Consider the following 25,460-nt stretch of genomic DNA (forward strand, 5'->3'; position numbering starts at 1 on the left):
TTATTTTAGAAATATTTTACGAATTTTCCTTGGAAATTTATGTGACACCACAAAGTCATTTGTATTTCCGAATTAATATCTTTAGCTTTAGCAATTCAATTTGGCGATCGAAAATTTTACATTAATGACGCAAGTCAAGTTAGCTAATTTATTTTTATGGTTCTCTCTTTTTTATTATGCCAATCTTAAGCACGTGTTGATGCTTCTCCAATCTAATAGATTTTATTAGATATTTCAATCACCTTTTGTATTTGTAAGACTATTTATATTTGTCGGCGAATTTCTTTGAATTCTTAAACCAGGAGACATGCACGTCCACTTGGGTTGTTTGCTTTTGTTAAGTAAATACTTTGTTGAATCTGTCAGATCTGGGCAATGTATTTATTTAATTAACGCTAATTCTGACCTGCTGGCTGCTGGCTTCACGTCCTCGTCAATATTTTTCATTCATTGAGCAAATAAATATAAGCCAAGTTGCGTGTGTGCTAGTCGCAGATTTGCAGCTGTGCGGCTGATTAAACTGATTTCTTGAATGGAATCGAACTTTCTATCAGTTTTTTCCAGTTAAAGGAAGCTCTTTCCCCCTTTTCCCCTTTGTACCATTGAAATAACAATTTGTTTGTGGTTTGTTCTTCTTTATTAGGTTTTTTGTTGTATATATATATATATATATATATATATATATGTATAGGTAGCGTAACTTGTTATAACGTAACTAAATTTTACAAATATTCTTTCACTTCCTGTGCTTTGGTCCTACATGACGAAAAAAAAAACAAAAAAAAAAATGGTTTTTGATATATGTTTAATATATAGATAAAGTTATATACGTATGTGTTTTACATTGGATGCATTAATAATAGCAATAATAGCAATAATAACAACAATAACGGACAACAGGGCGACCGAGAACGTTAGATTCCCATGGGATTGGTGTTGTTGTTTCGGGGTTTCGGTTTTATCTTTATCGTTACTCGGTCCCGCTGCTGCTGCTTCAGCCGGCGCCGGCGCTTGCCAAATATATATTACTCTCTACATATCGTACATACATACATATAAATCGATATTTATCGATCCTACCTGCTATATCTTCTCGCTGGCTTGGGGTTTTCTTTGCAAATCATTTTGGGCAGAAGAATACTCTATTGATTTTCATCGTTTTTTTTTTGATGTTTTCTTTTGCCCATTTCTGATTGAATTTAGTGGGTTCGTTTAAATTCCAAATAGATAGATAGATATTTGTAGGGGAAAAGAGGGGGTGGGGGGGCGTTTAAAATTAGACACACAAAGAAAATCTTTATCGCTATCGTTAAATAATTACTGACGATACAAATAATCGTGTATTGTAGCACACACATACCATATATACACAGATAGACCCCGATCCTCTGGCGGGATGGGGGCAAATGGAAATTACTTGTGGCTGGGGCTGGGGGTTTGATTTTTGGTTTTCTGTTAACTATTGTTGATTTTCGTAGGGAAAATTGTTAGTCCACAAGTCCTGTCAAGACATAATGTGACTTCAAAAGAAGATTCTATGGACTTTTTGGCTGGGTGTTGGGGGGCGGTTATCAGCTAGTGATTAGAGTTCCATTAATTGAGTTCCTTACGCGTCGTGTTGGGTAAAAGGAGGCACATAAGACCGCCGCCGATGAGCAGGCCCGATACGATGAACGTGGGCGATGGACAATAGTTGTCCAGCAGCTGGGCGATCACAATGTTTCCAATAATGCCACCCAAACGGGCAGCCACCATAGAGATGGCCACGCCGGTGGCTCTCAGTTTGGTGGGGAATACTTCGGTGATGAGGCAGTCGAGCGCCGCATTGGCTGCCGATATGGCGCCACTGAAGATGGCCGACACGATCAGGTTCTGCATGGAGCTGCGCACAAAGTACATCAGCGCCGAGCATATGCCAGCGGTCATGGTACCGGCGATCAAGAAGAACTTCCTGCCCAGCATGTCCATGCCCAGGATGGCTAGCAGATTGGCGGGCAGCGCCGAGGCCAAAGATATCAGCGATTCCATGAACACCGACTGCGGAATATCTGATGAGCAGGTGCCATTGTTGCTTTGCTCCTTAGCCAAGTTAACGACGTAATCCGTGACGGAACAAACACCGGCCGACTGGCCAGGGAAGGCCTTCTCGTACTCCTCGAAACGATTGAAGAGCTCTGGGAACCACATCAATAGGCCATAGTAGCCAATGTGGAATGTAAAGTTGATCGTGATCGAAACGATGGTGAAACGTAGAATTGGGGACTTAAACAAGGCGCGACTGTGGTCCACCATCCCGCTGATCATGCGGCTATACTTGTTCTTCACACTGCCATTGCTCTCCAGCAGCTTCTCATCGACCTCCAGGTCATAGACCATGTACTCATCAGGACGGCGTTTCGTGTTAGTTACGAAAATGCCACGGAAAATGGCCAAAGCACGATCCTTCTTGCCGCGGGTCAACAGGAATTTCGGCGATTCCGGCAGATAGAAGAGCAGGAATCCCACAAGGAACGAGGGCAGGGAGCAGACCAACAGGAAAATCCTCCATGAGTTGTACGTAAAGTACGGCGTGATGAAACCAATCGTGCGCGGGATGATCAACCAAGCCAAACTGGCGACGAAAAGGTTACCAAACGTCCAGAAGGCGGCCATGAAACTTAGCATGGAGCCGCGCTTCGCCTTCGGCTGGAATTCGGCGAAGTACGACCAGATTACAGGACCGCTGCCGCCCAAACTGCAAAAGATATGGGATATATATGGTTAGCTTAGATGTATTTCTTGATATTGATGTTCTATATCCTTTAGTTAGCGTATTCTTAAAGCTATCAGTGCGTATGCGTTATATTAGTACATATTGCGTATACGCAATGGTTATGTTAGAAAACAATAAGACAAAATTTGAGGTCAGTAATGCGGTTATTGGTGCTATATATGCTCTAGTCAGTTTGTTGTCAAAGTCATCAGTGCGTATACGTTATTTTCCAATATAGATATTACGTATACGTAATTCCTAGGTCAAAGCATAGGATTTGAAATATTTGATCATATATCAAGTCCTTTGGATTATTATAAACAAAAATTGTAGTAGCATTCAGCATCCAATATCACTAGTAACCCAAAAACATTGCGAAATAATTGTTGTTGTCCGTTCGCTGGGGTAATTAGCAATCGATTGGCAAAAAAAATAATGTTAAATATGGATGAGCATGGGGGGAAACCGGTGACTAAGCGTCAATGTAACCCAAAAACCCAGGGGGGCCAAGGCCTAAGCTGAGATTTTCCATTTGCTAGCAGGTTGGCTGCTTTTGCTGATTTTTCGTTTCGTTACATTTTGGGGCATTTCGATCGGACTTGACGGGGATTCGAGCCTTTAATTAGCATAAACAGTCACGATATTGCGGCTCAAATATTTTGTTGTTATTTATAACAGAGGTAATTGAATTAACACTTTGCCCCGGGTCCGGGCCCGTGTGTCACTCGATCCACACAAATCGATCACAGAGCGATGATCCATGGCTACATAGAGCTGTAGTCATCGATTGGGTATTTGTCCATGCCTTGTTTGTCGGATATCAAGATGGCATGATAATCAATTTGGTATAAACTTGGGGCTTATGCTAACTAATAGATTAGTAAAAGTTGCTCTCCTGCTGCTAAATTCTAATTTAGTTAAGATTAGTTGATAGGTAAATGAAAAATCACTTACGCTGCACCATTGAGAAACCGAAACAGCATGAAGAAGGAATAGGTCTGCGAGAAGGACGAGGCGACGATGCAGAAGGCGTTCATGAACGAGATGACGATGAGAACCTTTTTACGGCCAAAGCTGTCGGCAATGCTGCCCCAGAAATAGGCGCCCACCATCATGCCAATGAAGATGATCGAGTTCAGCCATCCCTTAGTCTCCGTATTCAGATCCAGGTCACATTCCGCCGAGGGTAAGATGAACGACATTGAGATGACGTCCATTTCCTCGGAGGTGCTGACCAATCCGCAGATGGCCAGCAATATATAATGGAACTTGCCATAGCCGCATAGTTCGATTGCCCTCTCGAAGTTGGCGACTATTGGGGCAGTGGGTTCTGGCAAGGGTACGGACTTCTTGCGTCCCTTGTTCCCCTTGCCAGATGGCCCATGACCCCCGCGACCCCCATCGGGGGCGTCCCGCTCTACGTCCTGCTGCTTGCCATTGGCATGGCTGTCCGGCTCGTAGCCGCGATTGTCCGCCGCAAATTGATACTCCGGCTGCTTGGCTCCGGTGCCCAAGGAGTACGGCTGGATGATCGCTCGGTTGTCAATATGCGAGGTCGCGTTTCCGGTGGCTGGTGCGTTAGCCTGGCCAGTGGGATGGTTGCTTGCTTGGTTGCTTGCTGCGCTCTGGTTGTAGTTCGGTTGTAGTCCAGCTTCTACATTATAGGCTATAAGTTGAGATTAACCAGAGGTTAGTTAGATTATGATACTATCTTGATCATTGTTTTTTTTACTTACATTCGCTTTTGCCCTTTGCGGAATCACCTTCTACCATTCTATAGTTCAGGGGTTTGTTGGCTTCTTGTGCGCGTAGCAAAAAAGAAATTGGGATTACTTGTCGGGGTTTTTTTTTTTAGTTGGCTTTTTGCTCTAAGCTCTGCTTAGATGGGTACAGTTGTGTCTGCCTCGCTTAGCGGTCTGCAATGGGAGAAAGAGAAAGAGAGAGTTCGAGTGTTATCGATTTGTTAACCATCGATCGATCGATCGATCGTTTCAACATAGGGGGAAGTGGGTTAATTTAACGCAATTGGGCGGCAATTGAGCAGAATGAATGAACGATCTGCTCGACGCGCACAAAACAACATCGTAATTGATTAATAAAAAATTATGCCCGAAATAGTCGCGAGCACAGAAATTAACCGAAAGTGCCGAAGGCGTGAAAAAACCCCCATTTGGGTCGACATTTTTATTAATATATAATTGGAGAGCTAAATTCGTTCACTATTTGAATGTCATTGGTGAAGCAAGGGTAGGGGGGGGACTACAAATAATAAATATTACGAAAACATTTAGGCATTACAAAACGGGAAGAGACACTTTTGTAGGGGTATATGGTTAACCCATTTATCCTACGCTCTAGTTAAGCCCCATTAAGCCCGGCTCAATGAAGCGTTTGTGGATCATAAAGTCTGTTAATCAGTTAACGACATTCAATAATATCATTTTATTGATATAAAACAAAAAGAAGAAAGCATCTGTTAACTAAGAGATTTCCTATTTTCTTTTGCTTTCCCTAACAATTTCAAATTCGAATCATGATTTATCGCTGCAATCTTTCACTTTTTTCATTAGACAGGAGCAGCAACAATTTCAAATGTGCTTCAGAATCAAATTCGCATCGTATTCGCATTCTCAGTCACATTGAACCTGAACCTGAACCTGCCGTACGCATGTGCAATGAAGGAGAACAGGAACCAAAAGCGCAACGGCAACTACACGGGGAGAAAAATATGGTTTATAATCAACTATATATGAAACTGAAATCTAAACAGTTAATGTTATATTTTCATTAACCCTTCTATCAAGATCAATATCTCTCATTGATATAAAACTCGCATCCCATTTGATGTTTGTGTAGAAGCAACATTCACGGCACTCAGCTGTCGGTCACTCGTGGATGACTGCGTTCCGTTCCGCACTCTCTAACTAACTCTTTTAAAAAACGATAATCGCCAGCAATTAGCCATATTTTAATAATGAATATATGCTGATTTATGCCCTGGACGATGAGTTAACGCCTACGCTTCCGCAAGCCAGTGCTACATGGCCCTTCACCTGGCCTTCGTACCAGTCCCAGTTCCACTCCCGTTCGTATTCCCATTCCCATTTCCATTACATTTCCTCAAACGATGCTACATGCCGCATTAAAAGTACAGTCGCACTTCGCCATTGAAGGAATGCAATACATTTAAATGGAGTTTTCAGTCGTAAAGTTTTGCTCTCATAAAATTTCAAGTTGAACCATGAATATTGGTAGAACGTCTCTCGGTTAAAAAGTTCTAACCATAGAAGTACGACTGTATAAATCGGCTATGCTACGAATTAGCTTCATTAAAAAAAACGCACTCGTTTCCAGTTTTGCTGTTTAGCAAGTCGCATTATAATGATTGTCTTTTTCAAGCGCAATTAAAGCAGCGCAACTGGAAAAACTGCGTGTGAATGGAATACCCCGGACTTGGACTTGGCTTGGTCCCAGCTTTATACTCGTAGCCTCAATGTCATTCGATACAGAGGCATGTGTTGGATGCCCAAGGGAAGGGGATTAGAATTGGGATGGGGATTGGATGGTGGACCGTTTATGGTGTACGGGTGTAGTTTTTTGCGCCTTTGCATATTTGAAATTAATTAGCACATAAAAATGAGACCCGGCTCTAGACTTTGGGGCATTCAGCCTCAGCCAGGTGATACGAGTTCGAGTATAGTGCCTTTCGAAGTCTGAATGAACCCATAAAACTTCAGATTTAAACAAAACATTTGTGAGAATTTCGCCACTCAATTGATTACCAAACTAGTGCGAAAAATGACTCACATAAAAATTGTTTAGATTCTCTCCAAAATGAGGAAATGTAAGCGAAAAATCTTACGCGCTCTGCTTGTATCTTAGACTGTAGCTTCTTGATTTTTAGGAAGTTTTTATGCATCACTTTCAGACCTTCATTTAACTATATAATTTATGATTTGTCTTCATTTCTAGTATAGCATATTAGTTTGCAAATTTACTGTTGTTTTTGATGATTAGAATGACATTACCTGTTGGCTGTTTTTTATTTTTTGTGTTTTTACTCGTTTTGGGCTTGGAGATCTTTGGGTTTGTTGTTTGCACCTGTATTTCGGGGCTTATTGTTTGGCAATTACTTTTTTTTGTTGAAAAATAAAATATGTGTTTTTTTGTGTTTTTTGGTACTGTTAAATATTTGTTTTTACTGCGCGAGTACGCCCTGTATTTTTGCACTTGTTTGGTATTTGTTTATTTATAAACTTGTTGGTTGTGGTTTAAATTTTCGAAAATTGCTCGTCAGCTCAAAGTGGACTGTTTGTGTTTCTGCTTGTAGTGGATCTTGGCGTTGCTCAAGCGCGTAGTTCTCAATGAGTTTAGGCAAATGTTGCAAGCTGGCGAAAACATTAAAACCGTTGGCTGGCACACAGTGGGCGACTGGCAAAGGGCATCGAAATTGATTTAATAAACCGGAAAAAAATTTGGCTCTTCCTTATTTTTTTGTTGTTGTTGTTTCGGATGCTTTATGTTACGAGCGGTACTTTAAGCGGTCTCTCGATCAACGTTCGTGCACTTCAAGCGGTGGAAAGTATCTGAGCGGTGTTCGACGTCCGCTTAAATACACAGAAATCGCATCCGGGGAACGGTTGGCAGTGAAACGCGGCTTATCAGCCGCTCAGTAATAGCCGCACCACCCCCTTTTACCGTTTTCGCTTAACGCCTGCCGTCGTTCTGATTCCAAACATTCCGAACACCATCAAGCGTGCGCGCGCGCTCACTAATTGAAATTCAAATTGCGATCAACGCCAAGCGCGATCAGCAATTGCAAATCAATTAAATGATAACACCAAGAAGAAGAAAGCAAATCAAAACAAGAACTGATGGCCGGGGAGTGGCCCCGATTCGATTGAATGCTTCTAAAGATGAGGTCAAAAGGGGAAGCAATCTTACTTATTATTATTATACATAGGTGCCAGCTTCTAAGACAGGAAGTACTGATCATCAATACTATCTATGAGCAGAGTTAATATATATAAATAGATAAATCGATTACTAGTTTGGACCATGGCCAAAAATTAGCTGAAAATTGAAAATGTCTATGACCTCGAATATTATTGAGTTGTCACCAAATGGGAAAACAACATATTTCCCTCTTTTTTAACAAAAATTTTCAAAAACAAAAACATATTAGATAAAAAATATGTTGCCTAGTTTAAAATCAATCAATATTAATTTTCTGATATGTTCAAAAGAATCATGACATTACCTATAATTCGTAAAACTTAAGGATAATTAATGATACGTTTAGGGAAATCCAAAATCGTGACCGGCTCGTGATCTACCTTGATCCCCCCCAAAAAAAAAACGAAAACAATTCGGGTGAGTCAAGTTCAGTACGTTATGATCAACGATCGCATAACGATTTCAGATGGCTAAAACTGAAACGTAACTGGCCGATCGGGTGACAAACCCGATGAGAATTCAAAAATTCAACTTCGGATCCCTTTCTGCGAACAATTAACGGCAACAGGCATCGGTTTAAGTGATCAAAAGAATTATACTTGAGACTTAATAGCGGCATTATCATTATTGTTGATATTGTTACATATAGCGATCGTATATATGGATTATATATATATTTATATATATATATTGTTGTCATGGCGATTACTGATACTACCTACTCGATTGCAGCGAGCAATGATCGTGTAAGCTGGCCATGTGACTTGCGAGCCTTAAAAATAAATCAATAAATAAAAATATTAAGAAATAAATGAATTTAACGGGCTGAACTGATCTATTAGCGTTGCTAAATTAGTTAGCAATTAGAGAAGTTCATTTATCATTATATAATGCCATAAAGTCGATCATCGCTGTCTAATTGCTTAATTGTTAGCCGCATTCTGGTGGGAGTTTTTCGCTCAGTGAGTCATTTTTTTTTTTTTTTTTTTGGCTTGTTTATGCGGACTACAAGAACGAGAACAAAGGCAATGGTCTCTACTTTCCAAGAACCAAGACAACGACGTGACTCTCTCCCGAGTTACTATAAATGCAGATTAAGGCCTTGCATAATATGACTTTTGATTAGTTCAGTCGTAGTTGTCGTAACTTGACGCTAATTTCTGGTTGTTGCCAAATTATCGCACCTCTGACCCATAGAAGAGCCGACGCATACAAAAGATTGGATGCGAGTGGGGTGCGGTACGTGTTCTTTGTTCGGTTCTCGTTTTCGCTTAATATTTACTTTTTCACCGTTTGTTTAAGCCGCCCACAATTAATTTAATTAGACATTGTTGTCACGAAACGAACACGGCTAATTGAAAATTATGCTAGATGAGGGACAGTTTGATTATTCTCTCTCGTAACAACAATCACATATAATAGTAACATATATATAGAATTCGAATGAATACAATCGTTACGTTAAGGAACCAATGGCTGGGCTCTAGACTAAGGATTGTCGACCTCGCTAAGTTCAATTTGGGGCGTATGTAGCCATGGCTGAGTTTAATCAACAAACAATAACAGATGGTCGGTCCTATCTATATACTTCATTTCCTACATATACTAGAGTATACTATATTCTATATGCACATTTATCTGTTTATATATGCATATTCAGGCTGAATTTTAATCAAACTGCGTGTGCTCGAAACTCGTTCGAATCGGTTTTTTATTTCCCCCGCCGCAATAGAGAGAGTATCTTTCCACCACATCTTCATCTTCAATTTGTGCTGCTCTTGCGATCGCTGCACAAACATTTCAATTAATTGACCACTTTCAATTGAAGACAATGTGTGCGAAACGAAAACAAGAGTCGTCGAGAGAGCGTCTAAATATTGAATAGAGGAGGAATGGGCATTACGAGGAATTCAATATTCCTCTATCTTTATCTCTATCTCTATTTGTATCTGTTAAGCAACGGCTATGTCCGATAATTCAAAACAAATAAACATGACTAATAGACTCCACATATCGTTGGAGATTTTTATCGAGAGAGTGCGACAATGGGCCACAGTGAACCCTCTCCGCAAGCGATCTACTGGCCCGGCAACAAGCTATTCTCGATTTATGAATCAGAGGACAAAACCCATTTAACACTAAATTGCGTCATGGATTTTGAAAAGCTCTCTGATCTGGATCTTTGGGTGTCTAAAAACTTTTCAAAAGATGATCCTTTTGTAAAGGATAAACAAGACATACTAAACAAGAGTTCCTCACAAGAACTTTTATATTAAGATCTCTGATGAAATTCCAGAATAATTTTGAGAAGAATAATTCAGCGGAGGAGGCTCGAATTCGAGGATTACGAATATTAATCGAGCACAGGTGTTACTTGCCTGCCTGCCTTCCGTTTCGTTTTCTCAATCTGATCTTCACTTTGGCAACGAAATAAATGCGCTTTCTTTGCCTTGCTTATTCCACTTGTTTTTGAGTTTCGCGGGCGCGCGACCATTTAGTTAGCATAATTAATTTATGCATATTTGTTATTTTCAGCTGTTACACCGTATTTTGAGCAGCCGCAAAAAAAAAGAAAACAAAACACAAAAAAAAAATACAATGAATGTGGAATAATGCCCCTGGGCGGCAGAAAATAATTTGTTTTGTGGCTCCCAGAATGTGAATCTTATTTACGAGTAACAGGAAGACTTGCGACTCGACTGCTAAATCACCTTGCCTTTATCCTTGGGGCAGGGGTAGGAGGAGGAGGTTCTTATATATATATATATATATGTAGTATACTCAGGGAATACAAAACTTACTACTGCTGTCCTGGTCGTCGACGACGATGTCGACAATATCAAAGAGAATGTGTTGTCTTAAAGAAGATTCGATGCACGGCGGTTAGACGAGAATCGGGATATATAGATCACGATCACTGGTTGGAGGAGCTTCACGCGGCTCCAAGAGCGATTGGACAATGCGTTCCAAGCAACGTTGGGCCGACGCTTTTATAAGCGCCAGCCAGCCAGAATCGTCCGCCCCCCTTTGCCTTTCGCCGTCGGACCCTGCTACGATCCGTCGACGCCCCCCTTTTGCTCCCCTCGGGATGCTGGCTACTGTTCGGTCTTTCGCGATCGCACAATCTGCGTGCGCCTGCCACTCTCGGTGGCACTCGGTTCTTGGGTTGTATACACTCAGCTGCTACTGTATTTTTTTTTTTTGTGGTTTTGTTTTTTGGTCGCTCTTGACGTTATCGCCAACAGATCGGAAAAAGCAAAAACAATTGAGATGAGACAGCATCTGCGATGTCGCCCTCAGATTCTTATCAGTTGGCTCTTAACAATGTGTGCGGTTTATACAAAAACAAGACCTGCAATCTTTATAGCTCACTTCAAATGCAATGCTCTTCCTTTATTTTAAAATTTGTAATTCCTAAATATATACTCTTGTTAAGATAAAAATTCCGATATTATTCATAAAACCTAATGATAAATCTAAGGAAATATAATCACCAACCATAGTGGTTTTTGAAAAACCCCATAGGGATTATATTTAAATCGCTTATGAATCGGTTAAAGGCTGTAAATCAACCGCAGCTGGACAAGGAGAACAATTGCGAAACGGGTAAAAACCAGTTGAGAGGTCGGTATAGACCAGCTGTATAGCCTCTGATGGGGCCAAGAAGCCGCAATGAATCACTCAAAACCCTGCAGCCGAGATGCCTTGGTGAAAGAGAAAAAAAAAACCAATCACAGGGTCCATCAGCAATATCCAGGCGCTACAGAAATAGCTATACGAGTATATATAGATATGTATTTGATATATATATGGTCATATGTTAAGTCTGCGTGCGCGAATTTAGTGTTATTTTTTTTGTTGTCGCCTCGCATGTGTTGGAATTATTTGCGTGCTGGCTGCTGTCCGCCCCCTCACAGTCCCTCGAGGCGGCGGCAAAAGATCTACGTAATTTCTTCTTTTTAGTTTCATAAAAAAATGGTTCTTTTTTATGTGAGCAAAGGTTTTTTCCGCAGTCCATAGACGCGAGACACTTTTCAAGATCAGCTAAACGAACGCTAGACTTTCCCTTAGATTTTTCTATATTTTTAAGAATTTTGTTTACAATTTATTGATAAGAAAATATAAAACTGCCTCAAGCAACATAAAAGTAGAAACTTATAATTAATAAAATTAAACGTTAATATTCAAAATTATGTTTATTTTTAGTTAATTTTAATGTAAATGTTAATATTAACATTAATTTTCTAGAAATACAAAATTTGAATTTTAACGGTTATGTAAAATTTTGAAAATTTGAGTTTTACTGCTCTGTATTTTGAATGTTAACTGCTCTGTTAACTCTATTTTGAATGTTAACCTTTATGTTACTTAACATGCCACTGTTAAATTTTTTCATACATAAGTACTAGTAATTCCAAACTACTTCTAGCCAAATTATCATCACCTATGCTCTATTGACTGGCCATAAATCAGTCAATGTAATACAAGGTGTGTGTTAATGTGTTAGTAAAGTGTTTCGAAAAAGTGTTATGATGCTGCACCATCACCATATGTGGTACTGGGACTCCAGGATGATGCAGTGCATCATGGATTTTTGGCTGGAATAAATTTATTGGATATTTGATGACTTTGAGACGAGAGATTTGTGACGTCACAATATTAGATGAAATTAACCACATGATGCAGGAAATCAAGGTAGGTGGTGGCATTTTTTATTATATTATTTTTTTCATATTTTTTATGGCATAAATATTGGTTTTATATTGATATATATTATCTTGATATATTTAACTTGATATATAAATATTAATTTCTTTAAATTTACTATAATATTTATATTTATTATTATTATTGCGCCCTAGTCTGGGTATAGGGTTGTCTTACGGGAAGTTTTTATTACTTGATTTTTCGGTTACTCTAGGATAAGGTACTTGATTGGGGACTTATATTAGTTGATAGTTTGGCTATAAGCTGTGGTTGCAAACCAGGGTGTTTGTCTTGCAGGCTAAGCTACGCTGAGAGATGCCTTTTTCAGGATTTCTTAAGCAATATATATTTTACGATTAAATAGTATATATTCTATGTAACATATATCACATATTCTTAAAGAGTAATCATAAGCCGTCGGGTGTTTCAGCAGTATTTGCAAATTCGGTGGCTTGCACACCGCAGCCAATGCAATGTAGATCGGCTAAAAATAAGTTAATTTCTTTATTTTCGTCGCTTAACTTTCGCAACTGGGAGGAGGTAGAGGAGGAGAATGAGGAGAAGGAGGAGTAGGAGAAGTAGGAGTGTAACCCAAACAAATATTAGCCCAGCCGCCTCCAGCCATTCGCCCAAGTTCAGTGGTGTTTGCCAGGCTGTCATCACTCCCAGTTGTCTGTCAGCCCTCGTGACCAGGGTACTACTCCTCTGCTTTTGTTTTCCTCTCTCTCACTGTTGGTTAGCTGAACGAACGTGTGTCCTTTGACTGTCAAGGCCCATCTCATCTTAACCCGTCTTCAAACGCCATCAAAATCAAAGTCAACTACCCAAAAGCAACCCATACCAAACCCCCTGTCAACACTCCACCTGATCTTGATCTTTATGTACACTGTTCTTCTCATGTGGGACTGACGTCAGTGGAAATTTGTGTAGACTTTATGAGGCTGCGGCTTAAAGTTTGTTGATGTTTTTTGTGGCTGCTGCCACTGGGGATTTATGGGCCACCCACACGGAGATACAACTTACCTTATCAGGCATAAATCTGTCCACTCCGGCATTTCTGCGACGGAATCTGGAACCTACATCGTTGGCTATCCACTTAATCTTGGTACACTCTAAGTACTTAGCTCGAAAGTATGCAAAATTTGATAACCCAACTGATTACCTAATAAATCAATGTTTTATTTTTTATAGAAATCTTGTGAGCTTCCCATCAATTAATGGAAAGAATTTAAACTAGTTGACAAGAATCTCAGTCATTTTTAGTGGTATGTATTGCAATGATCTTCCCTTGAACTGTCGTCTGCTCATAAATAGATTCAAGATCATACGGAAATTGTTGATAGGTGAAATGGAATCTAAAATGTTGATTACTTTAACATTGATTCTAGCTTTGGCATAAAATAATCTTTATTAAATCCCTTTTAGCCTTTTTAGAGAGCCGAGAGATCTTGGACCATTTAGTCTAGCTTATCACCTATCTATCTTTAGCTTTACAACCTGCCATTTCGGTGAGCATTATAACATTATAACATTATAACGTTCAAAACATCAACATTATAATTGGCTTAGCGCGGGGGCTTTTTCCTAATACTCTTGTTTAGAGCTCCACTGACGCACAGAGAAGATTCTTTTGGGTCACGTGAATCCAAAGTGCCAAGTCACTTTTGGCTACGCAGTGTCTATCGTCCAACTGGTCTCCTTTCAAAACAAACTTCCCGTATTGCCCCCTTAACACCCCCCTCTCGCCATCTCTCTGCCATTTCAGTTGGAAACCGAAATGAATGTGCACAGCGCGCCGGGCTTGATTAATCATTGCATGCTCAATATCAATTAAGGCAAGGGGAAAAATACAAGATCGGGTAAAGCTTCTATATACATAGGAAAGAAGCAGCCGCCGAATGCCCCAGTGAATGGGTTCGAGAGAGATGGAGAGCAGCATAACTGATGACTAACCATTTGGGGCTTAAGCAGAAATCAATTCAATGCCCAATTTCAACAACATCAACAGAGGCAGAAGCAGGGGCAGAAACAAAACAACAACAACAGTAACAGCAGTGTGGGGCACATTCTGCATTCAACAGTCCACTGTCTCCAGTGCTAACCGGTTAGAACCGATGCCAATCAACCCGTTGAACCTTTAAGGCAGCTACGTCATCAGAATTCCAAAAGGGTAGACACCGAGATATGGATGCTTCAGTTTCGTGGAACTTAAATGGGACCCTGAAGATCGTTATAGATCGGTATAATCTTTTGATTAAGATTTAATATAGCCTTTTATAAGGATCATAAGATATTTTTAATGGGAATTAACTCTCTCTAAATATCACTTCATCACAGCATCGCAATGAAATCATTTTGAAAATATCATATCGTTTCTCATATCATTTTCTGGTGTAAACACTTTTCATCATCATAATTTAAGCTGTTTAATATTGAGAATATCAGCATTATTATTGATTAAACAAGCAAGATCCGATGATCTATATAGACATCTGATTATTATGACGAAAAAGTTTGATGGATATTTTGCAATACCCAAGATCCAGATCGTACCTATGAGCATACTAGATCACCTAGATATTTCTAGATATTTCCCCCGTTAATGATCGGAAGCTGTCATCGCATCAATTGGAAGACGATCACGGGCACTGAGGAACTAACTGTCTGCTTGAGTGCTTTTTCATTGCAGAGAAAATTTTCATTTTCATTTTGATTTTAATTCCATTTGCGAACAGGTTTGCGGCGCCCGAGCAGGTACAACAATGGATGTGACAACAATTAGAAGCTGCCACATGTCGCTTCGCTCTTTTGTTCCACCATCGTGTTCTATGCTAAATATCGCTTGTTTTGTTTAGTTCAACGCGGCTTTTGTTTGAATTTTTGGTTTTTATTATTATTATTCCTGTCTAACTGTCGTGCTGGCGGTTAGACTTAAAATCTGTTTATCTGGATTAGGCTACCTGCAATAGCAGATAATCGAGATATTATATAGTGGGATATATAGCTACTGTATCAACAAAGGGGCGACACGAGCCAAGTAAAGGGCCATAAAAACCTATAAACAAACGAACAAGGCCCTCAACTCAACTGGATGACTTTCGGCGCAAATCATATTAAGTGGCTATATCTATATAGATATATATATATATATTGTATATGCGCATCTAGAGATATTTGCATTCTGGTGACCCCGAGCTGGCAAAAAATGTATTTATAAGATTTCCCACTTAAATGTATTATTTGTTTGCTAAATGCTGGCGTTAAGGTAGGCAAAAATACAAAATAATAGGGGGAAGGTGAAAGAGTGATCGACGGTGATAGAGAAAGTGTCAGATTGGTGACCCTCAATAGCCTGAGATTGCTTACGTGGCAGGTTTTTATGAGATTTCCCTGACTTGTTTATTATTTGTTTGCCAAATGCACAGGGGAAAAACTGATATCCACAGCGATATTGATTTATCAATCAATTAAACTTTTATTTGCTTACTTAATAAATATAAATTCTGTTAAATCCAATTAAAGCGAGATTTATTTTTAAAAACCATCTGAAACGATTTGCTCTCGATTTGTTAGTCTTGGTTTTCCATAAAGCTGTCTTAGTTCTTTTCGAATGGATATTATGACTACTTAGCTTACATCATTTGAGTAGCTTTGTGTATTTAGCAAAATGTACACCCCCTTTACAGGCCCTCCTTGAATCTGTGATCATTGAGAGCATTGCAATTATGCAGCTAATTGCACAATTAAAGCAGTGCAGTTTCAGTTGCCTTGCCTGGTCGTCGTTGCATCCCCAAAAATTCGCTGCATTGCCAGAACAGACTGTATCTGTATCCGAGTCCGAATCGAATTCGGTATCCGGATTGGTGTATATCTGACGATTTATCGAAGAACATTGCGCTGACCCAAACCAATTTGAATCGGTTCGAGCCGCCTTAACGCCCCAACGCCTCGCCGGCGCCCCCCCCAAAATCGGAAAGAGCGAGGGCAAGACAGAAAATAAACAAACAAATAAATAAATAATTATGGCGGAGAGAGCGAGATGTATTTTGCGCTTTATTTTAAGCACGCCTCGAAGGAAATGTTTGCCCAGACAAAAATAAAGCGACTCGCAATTTTAGGTTCTTCAAATTGGTCGCGTTTCAGGTTCAAGAACATTTGTGCGTCGCATTGAGAGCTCTATATATTATAGAGCATTGATTATTACTATCTATATTTTAATATCTAATCAATCTTATATACGAGTACGTAGATATCTACCTATCCGATTTACTTATAACTCCAACTTATAGTTATAGATACACCATTTTGGGCATTTCCTGGTATCTATAAGAGCAAGTACACAATCTTAGATTATCAAAATTATTTAAGAATAGGCTGACAGAACGGCAAACTGTCTGACCTTTCTATTCCCCTTCCGCCAACGCCACAGACATTCTCATCCTCTTTACCCCACCAAAATGCCGACGCGTTTCTCTTGTCTTATCTGGTTGCAAATATTTTGATTAAATTGTAATTTCCTTACAATATCTTTTTATTTCTGTTACAGAGTTCTGTCATATGGCATGCGACGCTAGGGAAATTGTTACAGATGTCATATAAATGTAACACTAGGCGTATACGTAATTTCTGAAAAGTGATAGATAAGCTAAGATAGATATTTCTAAGACTACAATGTACAGTACAAAGATAAATCCAGAATAATTGTAGTTTTAAGCTCACCTCTTTGCGACAGCGGTAGGCGTGGCAATGCAGAAGTCTCGCTATCGGCGCTTTTTCCACGTACTTGCTATCGGGTTTATCGTTGTCTTGCCGATTGAGCTTCGATATTGCTTCCATTCAAATAGTTATCGCTGTATATTTGGTATCCCGGATTAGGTTTTCCTTAACTGTGGCCTTTAGGCGCCTTTCCTTGCCTTGTGTTTATATTGAAAATATTCAATCAGATCAATCAATTATTTGGCGCTGAAACCCAAAGAAAATCAAATCAAACATTACTAACGGATTGTTCAGGATCCTTATCTAAGCAGTCGGATCAAAAGATTCACACGTTCAGCACGTTTCACCCAATTCTAGCCAACGGCCAAAATATAAACAATATGCCTCACGTGAATCGTGAATCGTGGATCGTGGGTCCTCATGTGGCCCCCAGAAAGCGAAAGTGTGTATGGTGAAAAAGAGTAGGAAATAATGAGGGAAGAACGAGATGGGGCGAAATGAAAATTTGTTTTGGCAAAAATGAAAATGAGAAAACTGAATATATCTTGTTTATTTCGGACAGCCAGTGGGTGAGTCTGCTTTTTATTTCGATCGTTTTTAGTAGCTCCGTTTTGTTTATGTTTTTTGTTGTTTTTCCTTACTTACGCACAAAATATTTGTCCCATATCCAAGGAAAATTGCTAAATTTTCCTATAGCAGAAACGGTTGATATTACCGTTACCCGTTGCAACCGGTTAAACCGGTTCTGAGAAAGCTTTTCATTTGAAAATAGCACTCATCTTTGGACCTATAAGTTTTCTAACTGTTGCCGAGAGGTATTTCGCGCCCAACAAGTGTCGTCTTCAGAGTCTATATTTAGGTTTAACACAGAATCGGGGAAATAAAGTGCCCAAGTGACGCAGCATGTTGGGAAGGATGATATATAACATATTTATAGCCGAATCGGAAATTTTTGTGTCCTTCTGTTGATGTCAATGGGAGGAGGTCAATGGGTGTTGGTCTGCCGACAAAGTGCCGAAAGTGAGATGATCGGCTAGAGAAGAATTCGAAATGGAAAGGTGGAAGAAAGCTGTTCGGTCTGGAATGGGGCGGATCAGGCCCACCACACGGGCCAGACCGCCAAGAGACTGGACAGGGATAAAAATATACACACTCTTTCGATGCTGACGTTGACATTGGATGACGTCTAGTACGATGGCTAGATGGCATATATATAAATATATATATCCACTAGATCGGTGCGTGATGTAGTTCTAGCACAGTCAGTCTGCTAGAATCGAATTCGGATGCCAATCGGAAATTCCGAAAACGGACGGACGGACACGTGCGACCTGTCAGTACATCCCCTGAAAACAACTCATATTTATCGAGAGGGTAGCTGTTCCAATTCGAATTAAAATGCAAATACGAAATAAAACAACTGCCAAGTGAAAAATTCCCACAATTTAAATGCAAATTTCGAGTAAACAAAACCAGGCGCACAATATTTACTTGTGTTATTTTCCATGCTGAATATGAAATGATCTATCAATCAAATTATATGTTAATATTAGAACAGATCACCGCCCTGAATTGCAATGACTTTGCATGACGAAGAGGCAACGTTGCGATATCGATAGCCCTTTGGTGACCCCTCCCCATCTACACTACGTAATCCTTACTTTTTGGATAATTTCCGCTTTGGTTATCGATTTTTCTTATTTTTCGACCTCGGTGCGTGTGCGCTGTCCTTTTTATTATTTTGTATTTCTTCTATTGATGTTTGGAATTGAAAACAAAGTTTTCCGCTGTTTTTTCCAACTTGTACGATTTGTTGATGCTTTCGCGCTGAAATGTGTTTATAATTTGGACTCTTGCCAGGTGCTTTAGTGGTTCGATATTCTTTTTATTTGCTTGCTTAATGCTTGTTAATTTCGTTGTATATATTTTTTGTTTGCCTTTAGTTGTAATTCATTTATATTGATCTGTTCACGCTCTAGAAACGCTTGCGTGGAAATCGATTTGAATTGGTATTGGTATTGGCACCGCCTGGGAATCGGAATAGGATCACTAAACGATTTATTTTATGTGTAATTTTTATTATGCTCTTTGGTTTGCTTTTTATTCTTTTTTTTTTTTTACATATATTTTTCCTTTATAATTTTTTTTTTTTTTTTTGGTATCGGATAATCGCAGATTTTGTGTGCTAATGTCGCGGCTTGAACTTTAAAACTGAAAACGAACGAATTTCAGATGTGATGTTTCGCATTGTTTAGTGCGCTGTGCGAGAGCTCTATTGTTGTTGTTTTTGTTGTTGTTGTATTATGTTTACTACTGGCTAGGTGCAGCACGGCAGCGACGCCGGCAGAGTCCCGATCCCACCGATCCAAGTCCCCCTTAAAGCCCCGAAAACCCCCGCCAACCCCATAGATCCCCTCAATTCGCACAGCCCATTCCCATCGAATGTCTCCCCACAATGGAGCGCTCAATGAGCTTGAGTGTCATCCACTTAGGAAGCGCCAACCACTGAACTCGCCACAACAGTACCAAAAAAAAAAAAAAAAAAAAAAGGCAAAAATTCAAAAAATACAACAACCACTACAGCAATGAACTGGGGACGGCGGCAGAGGTCGATGTCGACGTCGCAGATGATTATAATACAATGGACGAGATAATGCGAGCGATCATGCAAATTAGATTTGTCTCAGTTCTGGCGAATACACGACGTGACATGCCGAGTCTATATCTGAATCCCAGCTTAAGAAGATCCTAAAGATCCCAAAAGAGACAGAAACAAAACCTGCCATTTATTATTGCATTATTCCCCTCAAGTGCTCTTCGTTGAGTCCGATGCTTGGATTTTATTTCAATTTGCTTGTTTTCCTTCCAGAGAGGGAGAGGGGTGTTGGATTGGTTGGATAGATGAGTTCTTCAATGGAATTGATATCAAGCGGCTTGTGGGCGTGGCAATCGAGCGAATGATTCAGTATGTCGCCACGAAAAAGAAAAACATAGAAAACAGGGAAGAGAGCGTTCACCAAAATAATGCGAACCTCTGGCCAAAGCCAGAAGCACAGCAAATTGAAATAATTCAATTAATTTGCATTGTAAGTATAAGTACGACTGAATTGTAATCAAAGAAAATGTGGGGAGGCTGGTAAACGAGTGCGCTACAATGAAATCAGTTTAAATGAATATGCCAAGTGGCCACTCGAAGGCAATTGATGCAAGTGAATGCGCGCAAAAGCCACCGAACATTCCACAAGCGCTCTGCGGAAGGAAATAAACTGAGACTTGCCATTGCCGATCGACAAAACGTTTTTCAAATTTAAATAAAAAGCGCGCGCCATTCACTTGCTGTCATAGGCTCGCTGTTACGACTGTTACGCTTAGCTTATCTATCGAATAAGGTTCGTGCATATGCTATGAGGCTATTAAATTTGACTTCCCTGTTCCAGTGTGTCCTAGCTAGATCTTTTATACTTAGGGTGAACCTTGTTTTTGATTTCGTTAGGCTGTTGACAAGTGCGCGGAACATCTAGCTAAGACAACCACCATATAAGTTTCATATCGTAGAAAAATTCAAAGCAATGAAAAAAACGATCTGACTATTTTTATATTTTAACTGTTTTAAATTTTAACCTTCTCTGTTCTACGAAAACAATGAACCTTCCGATAAGCCCCTTCCCAGCCCCAGTCAAATGTACGAGCTATTCACCTAAGAGAACAGAAAGAAACAGTTGAGTTAAAAGCAAAACGCATCACATTTCCAGGTGGTCAAATCTGGGGACTTGTGCTCTTATTCAATACTCTGTATTCTCCACATCCGCGACTTCATCTCGCACATTTAACTTCTCTAAGTTATAGATATTATTTAGGATACAAAAAAAAAAGAATGGAGCTTCAGTAGTTGTCACCGGCTTGGGCGGCTGGCCCAAAACACATTTTATTCAGAACGCAACATCTTCTCCTTTTGGCGCTGCAGCTTCTTCTTGGAAAGCTTCTTTTTGGTGGGCTCGTCGTCGGTGGCCTTGGAGACGATCTCCTCCTTCTCGGTGAGGATAACCTCAACGTGACACGGCGACGACATGTAGGGGTTGATGCGACCGTGGGCACGGTACGTGCGGCGACGCAGGCACTGGGCACGGTTCACCTGGATGTGCTGGACGACCAGACGGTCGGCATCCAGACCCTTGCAGTCAGCGTTGGCCTCGGCGTTGCGGAGGAGCTGCAGCAGGAACTCAGCGGACTTCTTGGGCCAGCGACCCTGCGTGGTCTTCCACTGCTTGGCCTGGGCACAACGACCGACTCCACCGTTGAAGCGACGGAAGGGCACGCACTCCTTCTGGTCGATAACGGCCTTCAGGTAACGCTGGGCACGGCGCAGGGGCATGCGCTTGATGGCCTGGGCGGTCTCATGTGTGTTCTGAAATATAAATATTCCTCATTAGTTGGTGATACATCATGGATGTGTAATAGATCGTAGCACAAAATAGTTATTTTATGCCAAAGTTCAGGTAGAGACGCGAGCATTAAGGGCCAACACGCCGCTGTTTTACAATGGCTGGAGTTTGCTTTGGGCACAGCTTGTAATCAGTGATCTTCCATAAAGGAAAATCACCTAGTTTTAAAACTGTGCCCTTGACGAGGAACTCATCAAAATGCATATCACAGTTGTGAGAGCCAATAAATCTAAATCTGCCAAAGTCAATCAAGAAATTATTTAAGAAACTGAGTTGGATATTAAATATAAAGTATAAACCGATCTATAAATTCAGCTTCAGAGCTTAAATGGCTAAATCAGGTTCAATTGAAATAATTCTTAAGAACACCATGGAAATGGTACAAAAATAATCAGAATCATGCCGTTATCAGCTTAAGCTTATAGATTTACGTTATTTGATTGACTAACTAATGATATGCTTTCTATTTTCTCGATTCCGATCGGTTTCAATGGTCTTTCGAAGATCTGTGCCAGGCTACAGGTAGAGACTCGCTCATGGGAAGCAGCAGGCCGCTGTTTTAGCAAGGCTGTGGCTTCTCTTTGGGCACACGGATCGTCAGTAGTTGTCCAAAATGGAGCAACCACCTTTTAAATGGGCATGCCGAAACAATTATTCCATAGTGGAATGTAGTCGAGATTTTAGAAGAGGGCTTCCAGAGTTTTCGGACTGCACTCAGCTGATGAACTCGTCTTCTTTGAGGAACTCTCTAGCAGCATTGCAAAAGCGAGATGCCGCTCAATAGGCTAGCATTCACTGATTAAAGCTGCAAATATTTTCGAATCCTGGTTTCCATGGGGATCTTACCTTGAAGTGCACACGTAGATTGGGCCCGCGCGCCTTGCACGACTTGGCCACGTTGTCTGACTCGCGTGAGTAACGGCCCATTTTTCAATATCTGCAAGAAACACCAATTAGTGAGCATAATCATGGATTTGAGCAACAAAAACATATCATATTCGGTCAAGATATATGTAGTATGGGATATTTCTTAATGGGCAACAGATCACCCTTTTTGGGTATATAATAAGTACTTTGCATATTTTAAGAGTGAAGTTTAGCTGTAACTACTTTCATAAGACTTCCTGATACAAGGTCTGGAGTCAGTATGTAAATTATATCTTTCTAGTTTGCATTATAAGATGATTTATAAGAAAACATTTTTAATTTGCTGTTTAGGTGATTTACATTGCCCTGCTACTAATATTTTGACCGACATTGCATGTTTAGATGTGCCCTTAATTTTAGGGCCCTGCCGGGCCATTATTATTGTTTTGTTAAATTCAAATTTTTAGGAGCCAAACTACGCTGCGGTCGTTTATAAATCTTTTAATGATAAAAACAATTTGAAGTGATTCTAGTTTAAAAACGCCGCAAATCGGGTGGCAATCAAAACACGTGCAAAAACGAGCGAGAAAAAAAAAACCTAAGCGGCTGCTCGTTTGTGTGTGTGTATGTGTGTACTCCTGTAAACAACAACAATAGTACACGACTTTTGTATTAAAGTGCTCTTAAAACTCCTTCAATTTGTCATGTATCATTAGAAGTACATGTTTTTAAGCAATTTGAAGAATTTTTAGTCACTTGCACTATGTTAACACACACACACATACAAGCACAACGACAACACACGTATTTCTTCGTCATTTTCCACTATATTTCACAGAAAAAAAAATATGTTATTTGCCGTTAAGGCGTATATCATAATATTCTATATGATGTTCTTTGTTTACATGGTGTAACTTTGATTTTGGCCCGCAAGCCCACAGAAAAAAAATATGTTAAAAAAAATAGGGTTGGTTGTGCACGCATTTTCTGGCCGGCCGACTGATGGCCTAGTTTTTCCACCCAGAATTGCGCTGCAAACACAATTTAAACGACCGCAAACGTACCGGAGTGCCCTGGCTATAAGTAAATGAATTTAAAAACCAATTTAAGCAGTAATTTACAGTAAATAACTCGCAAGGCACATGCACTCACCGGAAACGTGGAACGAAAAAGAAAGGAAACGGCAGTTTCAGTGTTGGAAATCGAATAGAATAGAGTGACCGACTGGAACTAGAGAAATAAACTTGAAATACCAAAAAACTTGTTTTATCGTTTCCACAATCTGAGCTTAGCATGTACACACACCTTTTGTGTGGCAACTACATTTTGAACGATCTAGCAACACTGCTAACTGACACTATATCATTTAAAAGTAAAAGCTTAAGTTTATCAAAATATTTGAACAAACCAATTAAAATAGAATGGAACTTAAATCGGCAAAAATTTAAAAAACAATTTTAATAAAAAATATTTTGCTTTGCCGAAACCCGGGATTGAACCGGGGACCTTTAGATCTTCAGTCTAACGCTCTCCCAACTGAGCTATTTCGGCACTTGCGGGTTTTCTAAAGACAACGATTTGAAAACGAATTCAATGAATATTAATCCCGATTTAATAAACCATAGCCAGACTGAATCTGAAATATTTGGCAGATCAGACTTAAGTTCATTACTAGTCATATCAGCTTTTTAATAAATGGAATCTTCCCAGAGCCGTGCATATATTACTTAATTTATTTATGAACAATGGTGCCATTCACTTGAACTTTAATTCTCATAGATTTAAAATCAAACAAATTTAGTAAAATCATAAATATTTGCGCATATTATTGGCCTATATTAAATAGTGGGGAATACTTCGGTTATTCAGTTAAAGTGTTCTTATTTTGATGGCTTTTAATGTAGTTCCGTAATTGGTTAAATTACTCCGAGAAGTAAAATCACTTAAGCCTGGGAAACTTCCAGTGTTTGTGGTTAACGGTTGTATGGAAAACAACTAGCGCCGGGGGGCAATGCATTTTAATTAAGCGACCCGATAAAGTCGATCGTGGTGGAAGCCATAAAATTAGCTGGACACTAACCGCATCGCATTGTCCCTTTTCTGTTAGTCATTTATTAGCGCGTTCGTTCTGGACATGACCGTAAAAATGCCTGTTGCTAATCGGCCAGAGATCTGCGTATCAAACCGGTCCAGGAGGCGGAGAAGGTACTTCAACACTCGCCACTCACCACTTACCAAATCCTGCGGCAAATCTGAGTTCTTTGCGAAGTCAAATCAGCGCGAAAAAATAAAACAAAAACCAAAACCTTTATTGTTTTGTAATTTGTGCGAATTTAACAGTCGAGTATTTTTAGAGTCCGTGTACCCATTCAATTTATTCATGATTCACGCCTAATTGCAGGTGTCTCGATCATTTGAATTTCCATCTCTCTTGAGGTCAAGTGTCGAGGAACTGAAATGTCGCAACTGCTGCACGTGCCGTAGTCCACATCCACTTCGTAACGTTCCCTCAAGGATCCGGTTCCAGCGGCACTTAACTGGAGCTACCAACCGAGGGCTGCCTTGAGATTTGTGGTTCGTGGGCGTTCAAGCAAGACAATAAGCAAAAAAAGACCAGCACTCCCAGAACTAAAATATAAAACAACCAAACCAAACGACGCCCAACCACCCACAACTTGGCTGCACAGAGAGAAAACTGATATGACACTTTATTCTACATTTTATAGAATATTGAGAATTCAAAAAAGGATCATCGAAATACCTCTGATAACATATGTAAAATGGAGGGATACATTTTCATCTTACAAAATGTAAATATTTTTTCCTGTGCACTCGAACTTGACACTCCTAGAGCCACTCAACCACCCACTCAACTATCCAAACACCCAACCATTCTGACGTCACATGGTAGTGTTCCGCTGACCAAGACTTCGTTAAATTAGCATCGAAAAAATTACCCGAAAGACCAAACACCTGCAAGCCAAAAAGCACAAACAACTCAAGAGGCGGGCAAAAACCAC

General features: G+C 39.9%; 2 protein-coding genes and 1 non-coding gene across 7 annotated transcripts; all 3 read right to left on the minus strand.

Moving 5' to 3' along the window:
- Window positions 1-788: 788 nt before the first annotated feature.
- LOC108109742 (synaptic vesicle glycoprotein 2B) lies at window positions 789-19,309 on the minus strand. Of its 3 annotated transcripts, XM_017218403.2 has the most exons (5): window positions 18,793-19,309; window positions 17,135-17,377; window positions 4,489-4,668; window positions 3,707-4,418; window positions 789-2,734 (listed from the first exon to the last, which is right to left on the minus strand). In XM_017218403.2, exons 3-5 carry the CDS (start codon window positions 4,523-4,525, stop codon window positions 1,594-1,596), a joined length of 1,890 nt encoding a protein of 629 aa, XP_017073892.1. In that variant the 5' UTR covers window positions 4,526-4,668; window positions 17,135-17,377; window positions 18,793-19,309; the 3' UTR covers window positions 789-1,593. The 3 variants fall into 3 exon arrangements, with proteins under 3 accessions (XP_017073892.1, XP_017073891.1, XP_017073894.1); XM_017218402.2 differs by lacking the exons at window positions 17,135-17,377; window positions 18,793-19,309 and adding an exon at window positions 10,510-10,664; XM_017218405.2 differs by lacking the exons at window positions 17,135-17,377; window positions 18,793-19,309 and adding an exon at window positions 6,781-7,334.
- A 1,703-nt stretch (window positions 19,310-21,012) lies between these two features.
- LOC108109758 (60S ribosomal protein L17) lies at window positions 21,013-23,614 on the minus strand. 3 transcript variants are annotated; one of them, XM_017218433.2, is made up of 3 exons: window positions 23,593-23,614; window positions 22,420-22,510; window positions 21,013-21,536 (listed from the first exon to the last, which is right to left on the minus strand). In XM_017218433.2, exons 2-3 carry the CDS (start codon window positions 22,498-22,500, stop codon window positions 21,057-21,059), a joined length of 561 nt encoding a protein of 186 aa, XP_017073922.1. In that variant the 5' UTR covers window positions 22,501-22,510; window positions 23,593-23,614; the 3' UTR covers window positions 21,013-21,056. The 3 variants fall into 3 exon arrangements, with proteins under 3 accessions (XP_017073922.1, XP_017073921.1, XP_017073920.1); XM_017218432.2 differs by lacking the exon at window positions 23,593-23,614 and adding an exon at window positions 23,562-23,583; XM_017218431.2 differs by lacking the exon at window positions 23,593-23,614 and adding an exon at window positions 23,505-23,526.
- A 304-nt stretch (window positions 23,615-23,918) lies between these two features.
- Window positions 23,919-23,991, minus strand: Trnaf-gaa. The gene has a single exon. It is a non-coding gene; the product is annotated as a tRNA-Phe (tRNA).
- Between the last annotated feature and the right edge of the window lie 1,469 nt (window positions 23,992-25,460).

Source organism: Drosophila eugracilis, unplaced genomic scaffold (genome assembly GCF_018153835.1).
Source record: "Drosophila eugracilis isolate 14026-0451.02 unplaced genomic scaffold, ASM1815383v1 contig_2167, whole genome shotgun sequence".
Lineage (NCBI taxonomy): Eukaryota > Metazoa > Arthropoda > Insecta > Diptera > Drosophilidae > Drosophila > Drosophila eugracilis.